This window comes from Octopus sinensis, unplaced genomic scaffold (assembly GCF_006345805.1).
Source record: "Octopus sinensis unplaced genomic scaffold, ASM634580v1 Contig18899, whole genome shotgun sequence".
NCBI lineage: Eukaryota > Metazoa > Mollusca > Cephalopoda > Octopoda > Octopodidae > Octopus > Octopus sinensis.
This window is the reverse complement of record NW_021836125.1, coordinates 99,964-125,016: the sequence shown is the minus strand read 5'-3', so window position 1 is coordinate 125,016 and position 25,053 is coordinate 99,964. Positions and strand designations below refer to the sequence as shown.

Genomic DNA, 25,053 nt, shown 5'->3' with positions numbered 1-25,053 from the left:
CTTCTTATATCCGTAGCGGCAGAGAACATCCATTGCCTTTTGCTTTTCTGCCTGAGGCAAGGTTTGTTTGGAGAAGGAACGAACTGTGTCAATTTCATCTGCTAATTTAGAGATTTTTCTTTCCGTGTTCTCCAACCATGTGCTCTGTGGTCTGGCTCTCGTAGTTAAGACCAAATAAGCACACTGTGCAGCATATAAAATATCGGTAATTTGATTAATATCTTGGGGCGGATCATCTTTTGTAATATGATAAATTGCAGAATTTAATCCAGCCAGGATATCAGTTTTTACCATCCTTCGTTGCACCTTTGGAGTTGGCTTTCGAGAGTCTCTCTGAATAGACTGAACTTTCCCAATTTGGAATTTGAGTTCCTCTAGGCAATTTCTGAAACTGGAAATTTCTACGTCCACATCATCTTGCACTCTGAAAGAGTCGCATCTCCCTTGCACATTGTTATTCCGTCTAGCCATGCTCTTTAGTTGGCATAAACTGGAGCACTTTGCCGAGTACTTCTCATTGAACTTCTCCAGGACAAGGTTCCAACCACCTCTTGGCATCCTTCCAAGTCTTTGCTTCGCGGCAAGGGCAATCTGAGACACCCATTCGCCTTCAGAGACACCATTGACATTTCCGATGATCGCAGAAAGAGAATGCAAGTTAGTTTTGGCAGCATCACCAACAAGATCTTCTTTAACACCATTAGCTCTTGTGGCATTGTGAGGTCCCATAGGCGACGGTCCTGTCTTTTTTAAGTTCTTTTTATTTGCAGGAAGGCCCGTAGGTTTCGTTTTCCTTAACTGCTTGGAAACGTACATGCACACACCACAACAACTAAATACTAAATATATAATTAATAATTTATTAACCAAAATTTAATTAAGGTTAAGATATTTAATTAGGATTTTCAATCCTGATTGGTAGTCTCTCTTCTCCTTTTAGGAGAAGAGTCTGCTGCTTGTTCCTCTTCATTCTCTATCTCTGCGTCAGTTGTTGTGCGTCTTTTATCTTTGAATGGAGTGTCCTGGCGGCATGCCATTTCTACTAGTTGATCGGTCGCAGAGGCATATTCCTCGCCAGTTATCTTCATTCCATGCTTGTGTTCAATTATCATGCTCTCTAGCGTCCTTTTGAGCACAACCGATTGGATGTATGTCATTGTAGATTTTTCAATATATAGTTTATCCATATAATTTTTGAAGCATCTTGTGACAACACCATCCCAGGTCAGAACCACGGGAATAATTTTAACTTGGCATTCGTAGAGTAGTGATAGTTCATTTGCAAGGAAATCATATTTGTGAAGTTTCTCAACTTCCACTTGTTTTAAGCGGTCCTGAGATGTTATGCCCACCTCGATTAAGGTTATTTCCTTTTTAATCTTGTCATAAACAAAGATATCCGGTTTATTGAAGTTGACTTTATTTTCTGTTATAATTGACGTGTCAACTTTAATTTCTACATTTTGAGTTGACAATATCGACTGAACTGAATGAGTCTTTAATTTCCTGTTCTTTTTGATTCCATACATTCGACAAATATGAAGATGGACACATTTAACCACCTCGTCATGTCTTCGGAGATAATCGCTATTGAGCATTTTACCACACTGAGTGGCCAGATGATCAACAGTTTGTTTACTTTTTTTTACAATGATTGCATAACGGCCTCGTGTTTGCAAAAAACAAATTTCTATCTTGCAGAAGGCACTGAAAATTGGCTAAAAATGTTAAACCTATCTTTAAGTAATTTTTGTCCTGGTCAAAGTTTCCTGCAGACACTTTTTGATGGAATGGTCTTGTAAAATACGCAGGTTTCGTCGGCATTATAAACATTTTCTGAACCATATTCATTTATTTTAGAAGAGATAATTTTTTTAAAGTCTTCGATTTGGTCTTTGAACTCATCCGCAGTATATCCCAATTCACCATGAAAAATTCTTAGTTTTACATTGTGCCTTTTTTTGAACTTTTCAAGCCATCCTTTACTGGCTTTAAATTCGAAGAGACCGTTTAACACAGCAATTTCAGTTGCTTTCGACAAAATTATCTCATCATTGAGGCAAACTCCAATAGATTCCATGTAATCTATCCAGGCAATGATTTCAGAATCAATTGCTGAATATCTAAGTTTCGAAAAACGAGAACTTCTCCCATAAATTGGATTAATTCCAAGAATCTTCTGTTTGTTCAATTTAAGATCGTTAATTGCACGTCTCGAAATTGATTTTTTTAAACGCGACGAAAAAATTTTTGAAACACGCCTTAGACTTAGAGAAGAATTATCATAAGATAATTTATAATTTCTCTTTTTTGATCATAAGATAATCTTGAGCACTTCCTCATGTTACAAAAAAAACACGCGGTATAAATATTTGAAAAAATTATTTTTTTAATAATAAATTTTAATTTTTTAATACTAAAACGTGGCGAGTAAGAGAATTTGGCGAGCAATGGAATTTCCTTAGTAAAATGGCATTTTTTCCAAAAAGTGGCGAGTTATAGAAATGGCGAGCAATAGAATTGGCGAGCAATAGAGGGTAAACTGTACTTGGGAACAAAGTGGTTATCAAATACCATACGTAGGGACATTGGTTTTTGTATTTTAGATATACTATTTCTTCTGGTTTTTGTATTTTATAAATACTATGTATTCATATTCAAAAATTAACTGTTTTGATAATTTGTTTTATTTTTTTGGATTTCTCCAATCGGTCAATAAAAGTACATCCAATGAATTTTTAATTTCCTCAAGTTCATTTTTAGTAAGTTTGAGCAAAATCATTTCTGAAATATATATTTAATCAATTATTTGCAACTTGTAAAAATAAGATAACCGAAACAATTCTTCTATTTTTGTAAAATAACGTTGAAAGGGATATTATCCAACTCGTGAAAATGAATAATTCCAAATTCCAAATAAAAATCAGCCTTTTTACGTATGTCTGATACAGTGCTGCATCCAACTCCATACTTGCTGGATTCGGATTTAAGAGGAGGTGCAGAGTCTATACCATTTTCAAGTCAATTTGTCAATTAATAATGACATTTGAAGTTTGTAATTGTAAATTTGAAGCAGAGTCTAGTAGCTTATTTTGTTTAAGTGATCTGATGGCCTGAGTGGAAATATGATTATGTATCTGCTTGGACATCGTTGATCCGGGGAGTAAAGGAATTCCTTTTTGTATCATTCGATCAAATATTCAAGATTGGTAGTCGAGCCTATCTAATTTATTAATAGTTGTCTTGACTGGTTGATAAGCATTTTTTTGTTGGTTGACAAAATAAATTTCAAAGCACAAGAAGAATGGAAAATTTGATATTAATATTGAATAGGAGCATTATAGTAAGTATTCAAATGAGCAATGGATCGAGCAACTCCCTGGACTACATTCTCTGGACTATTGCGCTTACCACATACAAGCACAAAAATACCGTTGCTGATAAAAGACAGCTCACTCAAAATGTTCTTTCTCTCCCCCGTCTTTACGGTCTTGGCCAACAAGCGAGTAACTAGGGTTTTTAACATTCACAAAATCCTCCGTACCACTTTTGTATAGGATGGAATGAAGACCACAAGTTGTTTAAAGTAAAGCTAATTCATCAAATAGATTTGTGTTTTATGTACTTTTTAACGAACGACTAGATCAGTTTTATTCAGAACTAGCTCGGCAGCTCGCTTCGCTCACCGCGACCTAGCTCCTTCGGAGGGCCTGTTTCATCAAACAACTATAAGTTTATGTAGATGTATAAAACTACCTGGTTTAATGTAACCCTATTCTATCGCCTGTTGATAAACGATGTTTGTCGTCCGTCCTTCCTTGGCATATATGAATAAATTTCTCTTCTGCCTACCCTCGAGCATCCCACATACAGCTGTCCATGTGAAAAGCACTCACTCTCTAAAAATAACCCAACTACCTTTAATGACTGTCCCTGGGCCTTGTTTATTGTCATTGCAAAACTCATCCTCAAAGGAAATTGCAGCCTTTTAAATCTACATGGTAATTCATCAGAAATTATCGGAATTCGTGGAATATAAACATCCTCACCTCTATACTTACCTGTTAATATCGTCGCCTCTATTACGTTAGCTATCAAATTTTTGATAACTAACCTCGTTCCGTTGCATAATTTAGGTGGCGCAAGATTTCGTAATAAAACCACTGGAACGCCTATCTTTAACTTTAAAAGATGATTCGGCATTCCAGAGGGATCTAAGGAGTTTAAAAATTCAATCCGGTTGAATTTTTAGAAAATAACAAAAAAATAAAGAAAAACAAATAAAAATGAATAATTTAAAAACAAAAAAATAAAAAAAAAACAAAAAAAAACTTTAAAAATTTGTAAAATGGTATAAACAAAAAAAATCTCTGCCGCCACGGCAACAACCAGTCTAATTTTTTAACAGCCAATTAAGATAATGCTTAAGAACCTTTATAGTCCGGAGATTTAGCTTAGTGACCTTGATTAGAGAAACCACTGGCGGAAATGGGGCAGCCGGAGATGTGGCAGGCAGAGTAGCAGCAGCCAAAAAAGCGACACACAAAAAAGATTTAATTAATTACCTTAAGCTGACCGTTTTTTCTTCAGCTTCGTTTTTCCTCCTTCGGTTATCTATTTAAAAAATTATTTTTGAATAATAAAAAAGTTTAGGAAAAGAGGCATACAAAAATAAATTCTATCTTTACGAAAAACTTAACTAAATAGTTAATATTTTTACGCAAATTCTTCTGATTGCGCTGTCAATTGGTGGTAAATTGTGTTAATGATTGTGCTAATGTGGTTTTAACTATCAAAGTGTTTTTCAAAATCTGTTAATTGCACACTCTATTCAAGGTCATGCAATCTGTAATTGCACATTCTGTCAAAGTCAAATATGATAATAGCTTTAATTTTGATTCATGGTCGATAATGATATATGCATTTAATTTTAAAGAGAAAATCATAGGATGAATTGAATTTCTTTATCGCGAATAATCGGGAATTCATCATTGTTAATATTTTTGCTGTCGTTTTCATCAAGGATATTCTTAATACGTGAGATTTTTGCCTCGAAGGTTTTAATAGGCCTCATCATGAATGTCGAGGACATTAACGTTGTTCATTTTAATCAAAATGCAGAAAATAATTTTTGATTTTTTGGCGGGAAGGTTTTAAGGACCTCATCATGTAAGTCGAGGACATCGTAGTTGTTCATTTTGACCAAAATGCAGAAAATTTTTTTTTTAATTTTTTTTGGGGGGAAGGTTTTAAGGACCTCATCATGTAAGTCGAGGACATCGTAGTTGTTCATTTTAACCAAAATGCAGAAATTTTTTTTTAATTTTTTTTTGGGGGAAGGTTTTAAGGACTTCATCATGTAAGTCGAGGACATCGTAGTTGTTCATTTTAACCAAAATGCAGAAATTTTTTTTTTAATTTTTTTTGGGGGGAAGGTTTTAAGGACTTCATCATGTAAGTCGAGGACATTGTAGTTGTTCATTTTAACCAAAATGCAGAAAATTTTTTTTTAATTTTTTTTGGGGGGGAAGGTTTTAAGGACTTCATCATGTAAGTCGAGGACATCGTAGTTGTTCATTTTAACCAAAATGCAGAAAATTTTTTTTTTAATTTTTTTGGGGGGAAGGTTTTAAGGACCTCATCATGTAAGTCGAGGACATCGTAGTTGTTCATTTTAACCAAAATGCAGAAATTTTTTTTTAATTTTTTTGGGGGGGAAGGTTTTAAGGACCTCATCATGTAAGTCGAGGACATCGTATTGCCAATTTGAAGTTGGTGTGCACACACAGACAGACAGACAGACACACACCATACCATTTTATTATTAAGATTGAGAAGCTTCTTTTCAGAAACCACTTAAGTTTTAAGTCTGTAAGGAATCAGAGATTCATACGATCACTTAAAAGAGAAATTGTTGAAAATATAATCTCTGTTTGTTCTTCGGGTAAACTAAATTTTCTTTATAATTAAAAAATATTTAATAAAAAATTGGAGATGCTGGGAATCGAACCCAGGACCTTCAGCATGCAAAGCAGATGTCATACCACTAGACCACATCCCCGTTTTTTAAATCCATTTAAATCCATTCAAACTCTAATAATTCTAGTGCTTGTTTTTAATTGATTCAAAAGTCTTTGGCACACAAAGCTCGATTTTTTGATGAGTTTGAAGGATATTTGGATGTGCTAGAAACTATGATTTGGATAGTTGTCTATTAACATAGGTTATAAATAAAATTTTTGAAGTAGCATCTATGCAAATTAAAATCTAGATTCAATTAATAATTCGATCAAAAAAATTGGAGTATCGTTGTACAATTGTTATACAGGTCTTATTAATATCGAGTCACATGAATTTGAAAGAAACGAAATGAAAAGTCTCTAAATACACTTCCCGTAGGAAAACTAAAAAGGTTGTATTTACTAGGGACAAATTCGAGTGAGACTTCGAATCTACAATAGATAAACCCAAAAAATTGTCTGAGCCGAACGGTCGAGAAGCAATTTAGAAAGTGAACTTCAGGAGGAGGTTTATCGAGTACGGGGTTAGGCGTCAGCTTAAGAATTGCTGAAGTATATATCGAATCGCGAATTCTCTTCATTGGATATAGACATTGGTGCAGGCCATCAATTTTAGCAAGGATCCGGGAATATAGATTTGCTGGCGTGTTCTTCACTGAACGAGAATTGCCGTTTAGCACATATAGAGCAGAACAATAATATGGAATTTGAGATGCAAATATACATTGCGCTCCTCTCATATTTAGATGATCTTCAATTGGCAAAAGGTTTTTTTCACAGTGGAGGTTATTAATTGGGGTTGATTTCAGACACTCAGATATTGTGCGCATAGCCTTGTTTTGTACTGATTGAAGTGACATTTTCGAGCTTGTAGATAGGCAAGGGGCCCAGCTTGGACTTGCATAACTTAATACGGGGCGTATGTATTGTTTGGAAACTCGTTTGAGGAGTGGCTTTTGGACACCTGTAATGTGACCACTTATTGCTTTTTGTATGTTTGTGGGTCTGTTTGCCTTGTCAGAAATGCTAGAGACATGCTTGTTGAAGGACATAGTTGGATCAAATGTAAGTCCGAGGATAGTAGGGTTTTTATTATTATTATAGGCACTTTTGCGATGCCATGGATCATGACAAAGTTTGTGCAGCACAGGAAACAATAAGAGTAATTAGTTTATTCTATTTCCCGTGATCTTGGGCGACGTCCCGTAGTGCATTGAGATCGTCCCCGTCCTTCAATTTTTTACCAGCCCTCTTTAGGTCTAGCATACCCGGGAGAGTATTTCTTAGTCGCCCACGGAAACGATGGCCCCCAGCTTCGAAATAGTCCTCCATAGCGGCGTTTGCCGGAGCATCCAAATCCATCCTTAGAATATGTCCAAACAGCCTCCATCTGCATTCGGTAATTTCGAGCATATTGGTTTGCTTGATGTTCTGGCATAAACTGTTCTGCTACTCAGCCTTGAATGCCACTTGGAGGCTAGAGTATGTCGGAGGTGATCTCTATGGAATGAGTCTAGGTTGTCATTGTCTGTAGCGGAAAGTCCCCAAGTTCCGGCGTTATATAAGAATATAGGCTTCACTAATAGGGTTTTTGCATAATGTAAGGTCAGAACCAAAGAAGGATAACTTCGGGTGAAGGTTTGATTGTCTTCTGTCGGAAGAAAATAAGGTGACCGATGATTTCGAATGGGAAGTCTAAGTCTGTTCTCAATGAACCAATTTTCAACGGAGTATAGTTGTTGCTGGATGTTGATATGTAATCTGCATGTTTAGAAGCAATGATAGTGTCATCTGCGTAAGATAATGTCAAGTTCCTTGGGTCATTAGCCGGAAAGTCATGTAAATATAAGTTGAACAGGGACAGAGACAACACAGAACCCTGCGGTACCCCATTTGGAAGATAGCGTTGTTTTGAACAGTGGTCCATAAGGGAGACGTATCCAGGATTTGAGGTTTGAGTTTAGGTCTGTCTTTAAAATTTTGTTGATCAGTCCACACCGAGGGACGCTGTCAAACGCCTTTGAGACATCGATTGAAACTAGTACTGTTCGTTTTTAGGGTCTCTTCTCATTGAATCCGTCAAGGACAAATTGCGAAAGTGTTGTTAAGTGAATAGTTGTTGAGTGAAGTGGTTTAAAACAATGTTGAGTATGGGAAGTTGGCAAATATTGGATATTCGGGCAAGAATTAGTCTTTCAAGGATTTTAGCTAGCGTACACAGAAGAGAGATTAAGCGGTAGAAACTTGGAATGCCAGCCGGTTTGTTTGGTTTGATCGATGGGATGATACATTATTTCTTCCAGAAGAATGGTATTTCGTTTTTCGCAACAGAATTGTTGAAAATAAAAACTTGCTTTGATAGCATTAGGGCCTAATCTTTTGAGATGATAGAATCTTTGACGGGAAGTCTTCTAAGAGATTTGGCTACTTTCCGGTCGTTTTTGTTAGATGTTTTGTGACTGAATAAAGTGTAATATTTTATTAGTATGTTAGCGTGCTGAACCGGATTGAGTGGCGTATCTGAACGGAGACGAGAAACAACAGACTTATGCGATTTTGGCTTCTCAAACATCAGTTTATTCACCCCTTTAAGGGTTGACCAAAGAAATTGGATCTGTAATCAATAGAAGCAATAAATTGACTCCACTTTGAGTCAATATGCGGCAGCAGTGATTTGTTTGTTTAGATTCCTCAGTTCTATAAAGGACACAGCAGATTGTCCAATTTACCGTTTCAGTTTTTTACGGATCTTTATAAGGGTGTTTACTTTGTAGCTGTAACCTTGGGAGAAATTTTTTATAATTAGTTAAGGAATGAATTTTTTGGGGGTGGAGATGATAAGTGCATTTAGATAATTAACTGCTGCGTCAGTCGAACGAAAGTTAATAATTTTGAAATCATTCAGTGATTTTTCTAGAGCGAGACGGTAATCGTCCCAGGAAGCTCTTTTGTAATTTGTATAACAACGGCGTTGAATGTCGATGTTGGATTTTAGGGCATTCTCAATAATAATTGGGTTTTGGTCAGAATTTAGGTCGTAAATAACCTTTTAAGAAGTAACAGGGGCCAGAATTGGAGTACACAGCGAGATGTCAGGAGGGGAGATTGCGTCGCCTTTTCTTAACGGTGTAAGACAGCGATTCCCAACCGGGGTGCCGCGAGGTCTGGTTTTAGGTGCCGCGAGATTTTTAATATTTAAAATTAAAAATTATTTATAGTTGTATAATAAGGAAGAAAATATAGGTTAATTAAAGTTGCTTAAGAGCAGAAAGGATAGCGTGGCTATTACCCCTGACAACGGTTGTTGAAAGGCGTTGAAACAGCCATTCGGTCTCCCTTCTATCTTTCGTCTGAACCGAGATCGAGGATCCAAGTTTCCTAATGAAAGCGATTGATTCCGGACCAAAGACTCCGGATGACTCCACAATGATCGGTTGCACTATGAACCTGTCCTTGAGCTCTGAATATTTTAATTTTTTCGTAGTTCTGTGAAGCATATCCTGGAGAGGAGGCTGAGGCGATCAGGTTTGTCTCTGAGAAGGTGTCGGTGCAGGCGCAGTCCCAAACAAGGCACTTCCTGTTGGTGTACGGGAAAATTGTTATCCCATCAGGCCTTTTTCCGTCTGTGCGGATGAGACCAGGAGGCTCCAGCTGTGCCGGGAAACCAGCTGCATGCAAAGCGTTCTTGACAATTAGAAACCGGCCTGGACTGCGTCTGCATGAGAGAGCATGCCGTCCGAATTCGTCAACGGAAGCCCCGCAACTACAGCGGTGCTGGCGACAGATCTTCATGCAAAGGCGTAAGGAGATTGCAATTCGCAATGTCTCGTCGTCCAGTTTGTTTCCGACTGAAGGGATAGGACATGCATTGAGCCACGCTCCGGATTGTTTTTGTGAAGCGCTTCTAAGGCATGCAAGACGAGATTGATCAGAGACCTCTTCCAAGTGGTGGTAAATTGACATAGAAGACAGGTCGTCCCAACATCCTCTCCTGCATCTCTCATATGGTTCCTCAATCATTCTTATGTTCGACGACGTTCCTGTCTCTTTGTCCCCCGGGGTCCAGCAGGATGATCCTCGGCGGCCTTGGCATGAGATCTTATTCTGATCTGGCCCTTCCGGCATTCATATCCGCTCAGTCAGCTTCTCGTTCTTTCTTAGACATCGTTTTTAGAAACCTTTTCGAACAGAAATTGTCTGAAGATTACTTGGCTGCTTATGGTCGGTGAGAAGCCCGGTCTGGTCCGAGACTGCCCAATTCTCCATCTATTCAGGAGCAGTGGGAAGAGATCTCTTGTCAGGCGACTATCGAAGCCCTGGCCTCTGTCTCTAACCAACATCGACTCGCTTTCTTACGTGCAGGTCACTGTCAAAGCAGCGGTGCTTGGTTAAAAGCTCTCCCTCTCCTTTCCATCGGGAATCTGTTGGACAACGATTGTTTAAGAATACCAATCTCCCCTCCGTGTCGGGCTGAAGATCTGTCAGGCGCACAAATACCGCTGTGGAGAAACTGTTGACGAGTACGGTTTGCACTTTCTCGTTTGCCGTTGGAGTGCCGGTCGTGCCTTTCGCCACAGTAAATTCAACGCAATCATTTAGAGACCCCTCGCTTCCGCGGGTGTTCCGTCAATCCTCGAGACGGTTGGGCTGGATAGAGAAGACGGAAAACGCCCAGACGGCATGACCACCTTTCTTTACCAGCAAGGGAAATCCCTTATTTGGGACTCCGCCGTGATCCGCGGAAATGGCTTTGCTATTCACGAGGCTGGCCAAGAAGCCATTAGCTATTTTATAACTCTTTTTTCAATCAATATTAATTTTCCCACATACAAGTCATTAAAGAGATATTCTCAATATACTGCTAAAAGGCCCCATATCCTTAGGCACTACTAAAGTCACCATTCGGGAGAGACTTAAAAAGACCTAACTAGCAGTCTCTATTTTAAATATGGACTAATTTGTTAATAAATTTTAGGTGTTGTTAACCAGCATGCTTGATTATTGTGTAAGCGAGAATACATATCCTATGGACATAACCAGGAAAAATAACAAACAAAAAATATTAAAAAAACGTCCAGGGACTGTGCAAGACATAGGAAAAAACAAAATCTGACTGTGAATTTCATCTTCCTTACTGGTCGCTGTGGTGCCGAAAGAGGTTTAAGACACTAGCAATCATGTAAATTTCACTGCAGAAATAGAGAATTTATTTAAAGTTTTTGTTTATAAACATCATTTGTTGAATGTTCTAAAAATCATACTTTAAGGAAACAATTAGAAACTAAAAAAACCTTATTTAATCAAATTTTTTGAACCTATCTAATTATTCTTTAGTTACCACCTTTTTAGAAAGAGTGGTAATTCCATAAGTTTGTCAGTAGTAGAGGCGTACTCTTTAACAAATCGAGGATCCATTCTTCCGCCGCAAACCCTTGTTCGGCTGCAAACCACGCCGAAAGATGAAACTACAAAAATATTCTTCGCTCGCAAACCGCTACCGCGTTACGGCAATCGCCCTGGAGACCGCTGGAGCTGCGGGAAAGGAGACTGACTCTTTCCTCAACGAGGTCGGGCAGTCCATCGGGAGGAGGCTCAAGGACACCAGAGAGGGCCTCTGGTTCCGCCAGCGCATCGGCCTGGCCATTGTTCGGGGCAACGCACACTGCGTCCTTGCCGCTGGGACTTAACGTTTTTCGTTGTCTTTTAATCAATTATTGTTAATTAAAAAAAAATTAAGTTAATATCATTTGTAATTTGTTGTGAACAAAAATGTCTAGTTTATTGAACTGGACCTTTGTTTCAAAACAATCAACGAATCAGGTTTAATTTCAACATTTTTTATTGACAGTATTGACTGATCCAAACGTTTTTTAATTTTCTTGTTATTAATATTCACTGAACCAAACAGTCAACAATTTTTCTTGCAATGATTACACGATGATCTCATGACTACATTAGTGCATGTATAAGTTGATTTAATAAGAATCAATGCACTTTGAAAATTGATTTATTTGTTTTTATTATTCTGAGCACTCCTACATGATTTCATATCGAATTGCAAAAGCAAACAAAACTCATACAATTGTCGAGAATTTTATTATACCGTGCATTAAGGGGATTTGTCAATGACTCTCTGGAAATAAATTGGGGAATTTCGGTCGAAAAATTCCATTATCAAATAATAAAATCAATAGAATAATATATAATTTATCCCAAAACATTAAAAAACAAGTTATTTTTTGGTTAATTATTATTAGGTCTTACTAAAATAAAAGTTCTGCCTGTAAAATTATTTTAACACCATCTATAATATTTTTTTTCTTAATTTTCAAAAATCGATAAATTGTACGCAGATAATTATTTAGATGCAGGGAAAAAGTTTGAGAACCACTGTTATAAATGTTACTTTATTATTTGCCTCAATAAGCCCATCCCGAAGATCGGGAGGACAAACTTTTTGAAAATAGCAACTGAAAGTCGTAGTTAACCCGAACTATCATGCTAGAGCTTGTTGACGTTCGATTTGACAAGGAGCAATTTGACATTAAAAAACACTAACTGAGGACACTACTAGAAAATAATATTCATTTAAGAAGTTGGCAGGAAAATTTTGCTACGTCGTGTGACGAGGAGAAAACTGCATTGATGAAGTGTACTTGAAGACAATATGAAATTTTTAAAATATTTATTATTTATTGTCGTGTCTTATATCGTCCGGGCAGTTTATATCGTCCGGGGTGATGATCTACATTAATCATCTTTAATCATTTGTTAAACTTATGATTTTTATTAATTTAACCGAAAATCTTACTGAATTAATTAAAAAAATATTTATTTATTTTAATTTATTATTATTGTTTTATCATTAAACGTTTCCGTTTTCTTGTCTGATGGTTAGGATACTAAAAATTGAGTCGGAAAATCTAGGGTTAGGGTTATGCGCTAAAATTAACGATTTAGAAACCGGGGAAGAAATTAAAATTAGCAAATCAAGAATAAAAAAATTATAAAAATAACTTTAATTTTGAATTAATCTGTTTTTTTAATTCTCTTCTTTCCATATTTCTTCAAGCAATTTAACGGCAGTATGTTGACCAGCTATCAGGCGTGTACTCTCCATTAATTATTCGGACTATCTCTTTACACAGAAACCCATGCAAAGAATCCATCTTTTTTAAGAAAAAGTTATACGTTCCGTCGCATCCGCATGCCTTCCAGTCAGATGCATATTTGAGCATATCCATAATAAAATCACTTGTGAATTGAGGTCGCATGGTTTCAGCGCCAGTACACCTCACACCCACAAAATCATAAACTACGGGCCCCATATTTTTCTTGCTCCAGACATCTTCCCAAAATGATAAGCACTCACCATCACCAAACCCATACAGGGTGGCTTCGGTGCTCGAAGATAAGTTTCGATAAAATCTTCTGCGGTTTAATTCAAAACACGCATTGTCTTTCCGGAAATTTTTCCTCGAGGAATGGATAGATATCTGTTTCTTTTTGATTCTAATTAGATCATTCAATAGAGTCTCAATTCTGGTTAGCTCCCCCTTCTTAGACTTCTTATATCCGTAGCGGCAGAGAACATCCATTGCCTTTTGCTTTTCTGCCTGAGGCAAGGTTTGTTTGGAGAAGGAACGAACTGTGTCAATTTCATCTGCTAATTTAGAGATTTTTCTTTCCGTGTTCTCCAACCATGTGCTCTGTGGTCTGGCTCTCGTAGTTAAGACCAAATAAGCACACTGTGCAGCATATAAAATATCGGTAATTTGATTAATATCTTGGGGCGGATCATCTTTTGTAATATGATAAATTGCAGAATTTAATCCAGCCAGGATATCAGTTTTTACCATCCTTCGTTGCACCTTTGGAGTTGGCTTTCGAGAGTCTCTCTGAATAGACTGAACTTTCCCAATTTGGAATTTGAGTTCCTCTAGGCAATTTCTGAAACTGGAAATTTCTACGTCCACATCATCTTGCACTCTGAAAGAGTCGCATCTCCCTTGCACATTGTTATTCCGTCTAGCCATGCTCTTTAGTTGGCATAAACTGGAGCACTTTGCCGAGTACTTCTCATTGAACTTCTCCAGGACAAGGTTCCAACCACCTCTTGGCATCCTTCCAAGTCTTTGCTTCGCGGCAAGGGCAATCTGAGACACCCATTCGCCTTCAGAGACACCATTGACATTTCCGATGATCGCAGAAAGAGAATGCAAGTTAGTTTTGGCAGCATCACCAACAAGATCTTCTTTAACACCATTAGCTCTTGTGGCATTGTGAGGTCCCATAGGCGACGGTCCTGTCTTTTTAAGTTCTTTTTATTTGCAGGAAGGCCCGTAGGTTTCGTTTTCCTTAACTGCTTGGAAACGTACATGCACACACCACAACAACTAAATACTAAATAATATAATTAATAATTTATTAAACCAAAATTTAATTAAGGTTAAGATATTTAATTAGGATTTTCAATCCTGATTGGTAGTCTCTCTTCTCCTTTTAGGAGAAGAGTCTGCTGCTTGTTCCTCTTCATTCTCTATCTCTGCGTCAGTTGTTGTGCGTCTTTTATCTTTGAATGGAGTGTCCTGGCGGCATGCCATTTCTACTAGTTGATCGGTCGCAGAGGCATATTCCTCGCCAGTTATCTTCATTCCATGCTTGTGTTCAATTATCATGCTCTCTAGCGTCCTTTTGAGCACAACCGATTGGATGTATGTCATTGTAGATTTTTCAATATATAGTTTATCCATATAATTTTTGAAGCATCTTGTGACAACACCATCCCAGGTCAGAACCACGGGAATAATTTTAACTTGGCATTCGTAGAGTAGTGATAGTTCATTTGCAAGGAAATCATATTTGTGAAGTTTCTCAACTTCCACTTGTTTTAAGCGGTCCTGAGATGTTATGCCCACCTCGATTAAGGTTATTTCCTTTTTAATCTTGTCATAAACAAAGATATCCGGTTTATTGAAGTTGACTTTATTTTCTGTTATAATTGACGTGTCAACTTTAATTTCTACATTTTGAGTTGACAATATCGACTGAACTGAATGAGTCTTTAATTTCCTGTTCTTTTTGATTCCATACATTCGACAAATATGAAGATGGACACATTTAACCACCTCGTCATGTCTTCGGAGATAATCGCTATTGAGCATTTTACCACACTGAGTGGCCAGATGATCAACAGTTTGTTTACTTTTTTTTACAATGATTGCATAACGGCCTCGTGTTTGCAAAAAACAAATTTCTATCTTGCAGAAGGCACTGAAAATTGGCTAAAAATGTTAAACCTATCTTTAAGTAATTTTGTCCTGGTCAAAGTTTCCTGCAGACACTTTTTGATGGAATGGTCTTGTAAAATACGCAGGTTTCGTCGGCATTATAAACATTTTCTGAACCATATTCATTTATTTTAGAAGAGATAATTTTTTTAAAGTCTTCGATTTGGTCTTTGAACTCATCCGCAGTATATCCCAATTCACCATGAAAAATTCTTAGTTTTACATTGTGCCTTTTTTTGAACTTTTCAAGCCATCCTTTACTGGCTTTAAATTCGAAGAGACCGTTTAACACAGCAATTTCAGTTGCTTTCGACAAAATTATCTCATCATTGAGGCAAACTCCAATAGATTCCATGTAATCTATCCAGGCAATGATTTCAGAATCAATTGCTGAATATCTAAGTTTCGAAAAACGAGAACTTCTCCCATAAATTGGATTAATTCCAAGAATCTTCTGTTTGTTCAATTTAAGATCGTTAATTGCACGTCTCGAAATTGATTTTTTTAAACGCGACGAAAAAATTTTTGAAACACGCCTTAGACTTAGAGAAGAATTATCAATAAGATAATTTATAATTTCTCTTTTTTGATCATAAGATAATCTTGAGCACTTCCTCATGTTACAAAAAAAACACGCGGTATAAATATTTGAAAAAATTATTTTTTTAATAATAAATTTTAATTTTTTAATACTAAAACGTGGCGAGTAAGAGAATTTGGCGAGCAATGGAATTTCCTTAGTAAAAATGGCATTTTTTCCAAAAAAGTGGCGAGTTATAGAAATGGCGAGCAATAGAATTGGCGAGCAATAGAGGGTAAACTGTACTTGGGAACAAAGTGGTTATCAAATACCATACGTAGGGACATTGGTTTTTGTATTTTAGATATACTATTTCTTCTGGTTTTTGTATTTTATAAATACTATGTATTCATATTCAAAAATTAACTGTTTTGATAATTTGTTTTATTTTTTTGGATTTCTCCAATCGGTCAATAAAAAGTACATCCAATTGAATTTTTAATTTCCTCAAGTTCATTTTTAGTAAGTTTGAGCAAAATCATTTCTGAAATATATATTTAATCAATTATTTGCAACTTGTAAAAATAAGATAACCGAAACAATTCTTCTATTTTTGTAAAATAACGTTGAAAGGGATATTATCCAACTCGTGAAAATGAATAATTCCAAATTCCAAATAAAAATCAGCCTTTTTACGTATGTCTGATACAGTGCTGCATCCAACTCCATACTTGCTGGATTCGGATTTAAGAGGAGGTGCAGAGTCTATACCATTTTCAAGTCAATTTGTCAATTAATAATGACATTTGAAGTTTGTAATTGTAAATTTGAAGCAGAGTCTAGTAGCTTATTTTGTTTAAGTGATCTGATGGCCTGAGTGGAAATATGATTATGTATCTGCTTGGACATCGTTGATCCGGGGAGTAAAGGAATTCCTTTTTGTATCATTCGATCAAATATTCAAGATTGGTAGTCGAGCCTATCTAATTTATTAATAGTTGTCTTGACTGGTTGATAAGCATTTTTTTGTTGGTTGACAAAAATAAAATTTCAAAGCACAAGAAGAATGGAAAATTTGATATTAATATTGAATAGGAGCATTATAGTAAGTATTCAAATGAGCAATGGATCGAGCAACTCCCTGGACTACATTCTCTGGACTATTGCGCTTACCACATACAAGCACAAAAATACCGTTGCTGATAAAAGACAGCTCACTCAAAATGTTCTTTCTCTCCCCCGTCTTTACGGTCTTGGCCAACAAGCGAGTAACTAGGGTTTTTAACATTCACAAAATCCTCCGTACCACTTTTGTATAGGATGGAATGAAGACCACAAGTTGTTTAAAGTAAAGCTAATTCATCAAATAGATTTGTGTTTTATGTACTTTTTAACGAACGACTAGATCAGTTTTATTCAGAACTAGCTCGGCAGCTCGCTTCGCTCACCGCGACCTAGCTCCTTCGGAGGGCCTGTTTCATCAAACAACTATAAGTTTATGTAGATGTATAAAACTACCTGGTTTAATGTAACCCTATTCTATCGCCTGTTGATAAACGATGTTTGTCGTCCGTCCTTCCTTGGCATATATGAATAAATTTTCTCTTCTGCCTACCCTCGAGCATCCCACATACAGCTGTCCATGTGAAAAGCACTCACTCTCTAAAAATAACCCAACTACCTTTAATGACTGTCCCTGGGCCTTGTTTATTGTCATTGCAAAACTCATCCTCAAAGGAAATTGCAGCCTTTTAAATCTACATGGTAATTCATCAGAAATTATCGGAATTCGTGGAATATAAACATCCTCACCTCTATACTTACCTGTTAATATCGTCGCCTCTATTACGTTAGCTATCAAATTTTTGATAACTAACCTCGTTCCGTTGCATAATTTAGGTGGCGCAAGATTTCGTAATAAAACCACTGGAACGCCTATCTTTAACTTTAAAAGATGATTCGGCATTCCAGAGGGATCTAAGGAGTTTAAAAATTCAATCCGGTTGAATTTTTAGAAAATAACAAAAAAATAAAGAAAAACAAATAAAAATGAATAATTTAAAAACAAAAAAATAAAAAAAAACAAAAAAAAAACTTTAAAAATTTGTAAAATGGTATAAACAAAAAAAATCTCTGCCGCCACGGCAACAACCAGTCTAATTTTTTAACAGCCAATTAAGATAATGCTTAAGAACCTTTATAGTCCGGAGATTTAGCTTAGTGACCTTGATTAGAGAAACCACTGGCGGAAATGGGGCAGCCGGAGATGCGGCAGGCAGAGTAGCAGCAGCCAAAAAAGCGACACACAAAAAAGATTTAATTAATTACCTTAAGCTGACCGTTTTTTCTTCAGCTTCGTTTTTCCTCCTTCGGTTATCTATTTAAAAAATTATTTTTGAATAATAAAAAAGTTTAGGAAAAGAGGCATACCAAAAATAAATTCTATCTTTACGAAAAACTTAACTAAATAGTTAATATTTTTACGCAAATTCTTCTGATTGCGCTGTCAATTGGTGGTAAATTGTGTTAATGATTGTGCTAATGTGGTTTTAACTATCAAAGTGTTTTTCAAAATCTGTTAATTGCACACTCTATTCAAGGTCGTGCAATCTGTAATTGCACATTCTGTCAAAGTCAAATATGATAATAGCTTTAATTTTGATTCATGGTCGATAATGATATATGCATTTAATTTTAAAGAGAAAATCATAGGATGAATTGAATTTCTTTATCGCGAATAATCGGGAATTCATCATTGTTAATATTTTTGCTGTCGTTTTCATCAAGGATATTCTTAATACGTGAGATTTTTGCCTCGAAGGTTTTAATAGGCCTCATCATGAATGTCGAGGACATTAACGTTGTTCATTTTAATCAAAATGCAGAAAATAATTTTTTGATTTTTTGGCGGGAAGGTTTTAAGGACCTCATCATGTAAGTCGAGGACATCGTAGTTGTTCATTTTAACCAAAATGCAGAAAATTTTTTTTTTAATTTTTTTTGGGGGGAAGGTTTTAAGGACCTCATCATGTAAGTCGAGGACATCGTAGTTGTTCATTTTAACCAAAATGCAGAAATTTTTTTTTAATTTTTTTTTGGGGGAAGGTTTTAAGGACTTCATCATGTAAGTCGAGGACATCGTAGTTGTTCATTTTAACCAAAATGCAGAAATTTTTTTTTTAATTTTTTTTGGGGGGGAAGGTTTTAAGGACTTCATCATGTAAGTCGAGGACATTGTAGTTGTTCATTTTAACCAAAATGCAGAAAATTTTTTTTTAATTTTTTTGGGGGGGAAGGTTTTAAGGACTTCATCATGTAAGTCGAGGACATCGTAGTTGTTCATTTTAACCAAAATGCAGAAAATTTTTTTTTTAATTTTTTTTGGGGGGAAGGTTTTAAGGACCTCATCATGTAAGTCGAGGACATCGTAGTTGTTCATTTTAACCAAAATGCAGAAATTTTTTTTTAATTTTTTTTGGGGGGAAGGTTTAAGGACTTCATCATGTAAGTCGAGGACATCGTAGTTGTTCATTTTAACCAAAATGCAGAAATTTTTTTTTAATTTTTTTGGGGGGAAGGTTTTAAGGACTTCATCATGTAAGTCGAGGACATTGTAGTTGTTCATTTTAACCAAAATGCAGAAAATTTTTTTTTAATTTTTTTTGGGGGGAAGGTTTTAAGGACTTCATCATGTAAGTCGAGGACATTGTAGTTGTTCATTCTAACCAAAATGCAGAAAATTTTTTTTTAATTTTTTTTGGGGGGGAAGGTTTTAAGGACTTCATCATGTAAGTCGAGGACATTGTAGTTGTTCATTTTAACCAAAATGCAGAAAATTTTTTTTTAATTTTTTTGGGGGGGAAGGTTTTAAGGACTTCATCATGTAAGTCGAGGACATTGTAGTTGTTCATTTTAACCAAAATGCAGAAAATTTTTTTTTAATTTTTTTGGGGGGAAGGTTTTAAGGACCTCATCATGTAAGTCGAGGACATCGTATTGCCAATTTGAAGTTGGTGTGCACACACAGACAGACAGACAGACACACACCATACCATTTTATTATTAAGATTGAGAAGCTTCTTTTCAGAAACCACTTAAGTTTTAAGTCTGTAAGGAATCAGAGATTCATACGATCACTTAAAAGAGAAATTGTTGAAAATATAATCTCTGTTTGTTCTTCGGGTAAACTAAATTTCTTTATAATTAAAAAATATTTAATAAAAAATTGGAGATGCTGGGAATCGAACCCAGGACCTTCAGCATGCAAAGCAGATGTCATACCACTAGACCACATCCCCGTTTTTTAAATCCATTTAAATCCATTCAAACTCTAATAATTCTAGTGCTTGTTTTTAATTGATTCAAAAGTCTTTGGCACACAAAGCTCGATTTTTTGATGAGTTTGAAGGATATTTGGATGTGCTAGAAACTATGATTTGGATAGTTGTCTATTAACATAGGTTATAAATAAAATTTTTGAAGTAGCATCTATGCAAATTAAAATCTAGATTCAATTAATAATTCGATCAAAAAAATTGGAGTATCGTTGTACAATTGTTATACAGGTCTTATTAATATCGAGTCACATGAATTTGAAAGAAACGAAATGAAAAGTCTCTAAATACACTTCCCGTAGGAAAACTAAAAAGGTTGTATTTACTAGGGACAAATTCGAGTGAGACTTCGAATCTACAATAGATAAACCCAAAAAATTGTCTGAGCCGAACGGTCGAGAAGCAATTTAGAAAAGTGAACTTCAGGAGGAGGTTTATCGAGTACGGGGTTAGGCGTCAGCTTAAGAATTGCTGAAGTATATATCGAATCGCGAATTCTCTTCATTGGATATAGACATTGGTGCAGGCCATCAATTTTAGCAAGGATCCGGGAATATAGATTTGCTGGCGTGTTCTTCACTGAACGAGAATTGCCGTTTAGCACATATAGAGCAGAACAATAATATGGAATTTGAGATGCAAATATACATTGCGCTCCTCTCATATTTAGATGATCTTCAATTGGCAAAAGGTTTTTTTCACAGTGGAGGTTATTAATTGGGGTTGATTTCAGACACTCAGATATTGTGCGCATAGCCTTGTTTTGTACTGATTGAAGTGACATTTTCGAGCTTGTAGATAGGCAAGGGGCCCAGCTTGGACTTGCATAACTTAATACGGGGCGTATGTATTGTTTGGAAACTCGTTTGAGGAGTGGCTTTTGGACACCTGTAATGTGACCACTTATTGCTTTTTGTATGTTTGTGGGTCTGTTTGCCTTGTCAGAAATGCTAGAGACATGCTTGTTGAAGGACATAGTTGGATCAAAAGTAAGTCCGAGGATAGAAGGGTTTTTATTATTATAATAGGCACTTTTGCGATGCCATGGATCATGACAAAGTTTGTGCAGCACAGGAAACAATAAGAGTAATTAGTTTATTCTATTTCCCGTGATCTTGGGCGACGTCCCGTAGTGCATTGAGATCGTCCCCGTCCTTCAATTCTTTACCAGCCCTCTTTAGGTCTAGCATACCCGGGAGAGTATTTCTTAGTCGCCCACGGAAACGATGGCCCCCAGCTTCGAAATAGTCCTCCATAGCGGCGTTTGCCGGAGCATCCAAATCCATCCTTAGAATGTGTCCAAACAGCCTCCATCTGCATTCGGTAATTTCGAGCGTATTGGTTTGCTTGATGTTCTGGCATAAACTGTTCTGCTACTCAGCCTTGAATGCCACTTGGAGGCTAGAGTACGTCGGAGGTGATCTCTATGGAATGAGTCTAGGTTGTCATTGTCTGTAGCGGAAAGTCCTCAAGTTCCGGCGTTATATAAGAGTATAGGCTTCACTAGTAGGGTTTTTTCATAATTTAAGGGCAGAACCAAAGAAGGATAACTTTGTGTGAAGGTTTGATTGTCTTCTGTCGGAAGAAAATAAGGTGACCGATGATTTCGAGGGCGAAGCTTAAGTCTGTTCTCAATGAACCAATTTTCAACAGAGTATCGTTGTTGCTGGATGTTGATATGTAATCTGCATGTTTAGAAGCAATGATAATGTCATCTGCGTAAGATAATGTCAAGTTCCTTGGGTCATTAGCCGGAAAGTAATGTAAATATAAGTTGAACAGAGACAGAGACAACACAGAACCCTGCGGTACCCCATTTGGAAGATAGCGTTGTTTTGAACAGTGGTCCATAAGGGAGACGTATCCAGGATTTGAGGTTTGAGTTTAGGTCTGTCTTTAAAATTTTGTTGATCAGTCCACACCGAGGGACGCTGTCAAACGCCTTTGAAACATCGATCGAAACTAGTACTGTTCGTTTTTAGGGTCTCTTCTCATTGAATCCGTCAAGGACAAATTGCGAAAGTGTTGTTAAGTGAATAGTTGTTGAGTGAAGTGGTTTAAAACAATGTTGAGTATGGGAAGTTGGCAAATATTGGATATTCGGGCAAGAATTAGTCTTTCAAGGATTTTAGCTAGCGTACACAGAAGAGAGATTAAGCGGTAGGAACTTGGAATGCCAGCCGGTTTGTTTGGTTTGATCGATGGGATGATACATTATTTCTTCCAGAAGAATGGTATTTCGTTTTTCGCAACAGAATTGTTGAAAATAAAGACTTGCTTTGATAGCATTAGGGCCTAATCTTTTGAGATGATAGATTGAAATGTTGTCAGGGCTAGTTTCAGGGGAGTTTTCGGAGTTTTTAATCCATTGCGAGACTGTAACTTTGGGAGAAATTGTTTATAATTAGTTGAGGAATGAATTTTTTGGGGGTGGAGATGATAAGTGCATTTAGATAATTAACTGCTGCGTCAGTCAAACGAAAGTTGATAATTTTGAAATCATTCAGTGATTTTTCTAGAGCGAGACGGTAATCGTCCCAGGAAGCTCTTTTGTAATTTGTATAACAACGGCGTTGAATGTCGATGTTGGATTTTAGGGCATTCTCAATAATAATTAGGTTGTGGTCAGAATTTAGGTCGTAAATAACCTTCCAAGAAGTAACAGGGGCCAGAATTGGAGTACACAGCGAGATGTCAGGAGAGGAGATTGCGTCGGCTTTTCTTAACGGTGTAAGACAGCGATTCCCAACCGGGGTGCCGCGGCACTTTAGGTGCCGCGAGGTCTGGTTTTAGGTGCCGCGAGATTTTTAATATTTAAAATTAAAAATTATTTATAGTTGTATAATAATATTTTAATTCAATTAAAAAAACTTGAAAAATTTTTAAAATTAAAATAGTTAGTTATGAGCAATTTTTTTGGTGGTTCACATCCTCAATCTTTGGCGAATAAAAAAACAAAAAAAATACGAATTTATTCTGAAAAATATTTGAACTATGGATTTACATGGAATGGAGATTGTGCATTGCCACTACCAAGGTGTATTGTATGCAGTAAAATTCTTTCAAATGATGGGATGGTCCCGTCTAAGATGAAAAGGCATTTAGCCACTATGCACTTTTCTTTAAGAGATAAGAAATCATCATATTTCAAGAACATGTTAAAATCCCAGGAGACTCAAAGTGCCACATTCGTTAAAACACTTCACGTTTCTCAGAGCTTTAGAAGCTAGTTACCTCGTTGCCGAGCTCATATCCAAAAACCGTAAGAATCACACTATTGGAGAAAAATTGATATTACCCGCCTGCAAAATTATTGTTAGTAAAATTCTTGGGGAGGAAGCAACCAAACAGATTGATAATATTCCATTATCGAACAAGACATATCTGAGAATATTGAAGAATTTGTTAATGGAAAACTAATTCATAGCAATTTTTCTATTCAGGTGGACGAATCAACAGATTTTTGTTCAGAATCTCATGTTATTAGATTTGTTCGATTTGTAAATGATAATACGATTGAGGAACACTTTTTATGCTGCAAACAAATAAACTGTACGACCAAAGGAGAAGATATATCAATCTTGTATCTACATATTTCGAGCAGAATAATATATCATGGAAAAATTGTGTTGGGATTTGCACAGATGGTGCTCCCTCAATGGTTGGATCTAGGATTTGTCGCTTTTGCAAAACATGATGATGAAATTATCACAACACATTGCTTCATTCACAGAGAAGTGCTGGTTTTTAAAACTCTTGGAAAAGAACTAAGAAATGTTCTTACTGACGTTATCAAAATGATCAATTTTATTAAAAAGAGGCCTCTTCTTTATCGATCATTTAAAAATTTGTGCCAAGATTTTGATAAAGAACATACCACTCTATTATTCCACACAGACATCAGATGGCTTAGTCGAGGGAAAATTTTAGCCAGAGTATATGAACTAAAAGAAGAAATGTGCCAGTATTTTCGACAGTTAAATAAAATTTACTTTGTTTCATGTTTCGAAAATAAAGAATGGTTATTAAGGTAATTCTGAATAATTATTCATAACATTTTTATAGGTTGGCGTATTTGACTGATATATTCAAACATATAAATTCGTTAAATAAGTCTTTACAAGGAAATTTCGAGAATGTGTTAACTTCAACTGATAAAATACTTGGATTTAAACAGAAACTAAATATTTGGAAGAATCATGTAAAACTTAATGATCTAGAAATGTTTCCATTATTGCAAAGCATACAAGGTATTAAATACAAAGATAAGAATATTTTAGATAATAATATAATGATTAGTGATTGTATTACAGTCCCGTCCAAATGTTAGAGGCACCCTATTTTTTCCCTAAAAAGGCACTTATTTATTATTTTCGAAAGATTTTAAAGAATAAATTAAGTTTTTAAAGGAAATTAAACATTTCCAAAGTTTTTATAAATATTCGACCGATAGTATTCTCAAACTTGAAATCTATAATTTATTATTATTAATTCTAATAAAAAATTCAAATGCCTCGCGTATCAGCTTATAACAGGTTTCTCGTCATCGAAAAATTAAAATGTGGCGAATCTCAGGTGAAAATATCCAAAGATTTGGGAATCTCTCGTTGTGCCATTCAAAAAATTAAAAAGCGATTTTTACACGGATATTTATATAACGATATGCCAAAAAAGGGAAGGAACAAAAAATTAACCAAAAATGATGAACGCTATCTTATCAGAATGTCAAATTACACCCAAAAATGACCGCCAACGATCTTCTTATATGCTGTAACTTTTCCGGAAAAGTGAGTCTTTCGACAATTAAACGAATTTTGAGACGCAACAATTTATTCGGACGCATTGCAGTGAAAAAACAAAAATTGACTGCATCTCAGGTTGATAAAAGA

At 36.0% G+C, this 25,053-nt stretch overlaps 2 protein-coding genes and 2 non-coding genes across 4 annotated transcripts; all 4 read right to left on the bottom strand.

Moving 5' to 3' along the window:
- Positions 1-905: 905 nt before the first annotated feature.
- On the bottom strand, positions 906-1,598 carry LOC115231790. The gene has a single exon (XM_029801731.1). It carries the CDS (start codon positions 1,596-1,598, stop codon positions 906-908), a length of 693 nt encoding a protein of 230 aa, XP_029657591.1.
- Positions 1,599-5,989: 4,391 nt separating this feature from the next.
- Trnaa-ugc lies at positions 5,990-6,061 on the bottom strand. The gene has a single exon. It is a non-coding gene; the product is annotated as a tRNA-Ala (tRNA).
- Positions 6,062-14,491: 8,430 nt separating this feature from the next.
- LOC115231789 lies at positions 14,492-15,184 on the bottom strand. Its single transcript, XM_029801729.1, has one exon. It carries the CDS (start codon positions 15,182-15,184, stop codon positions 14,492-14,494), a length of 693 nt encoding a protein of 230 aa, XP_029657589.1.
- Positions 15,185-20,056: 4,872 nt separating this feature from the next.
- Positions 20,057-20,128, bottom strand: Trnaa-ugc. Its single transcript has one exon. It is a non-coding gene; the product is annotated as a tRNA-Ala (tRNA).
- Positions 20,129-25,053: the final 4,925 nt, after the last annotated feature.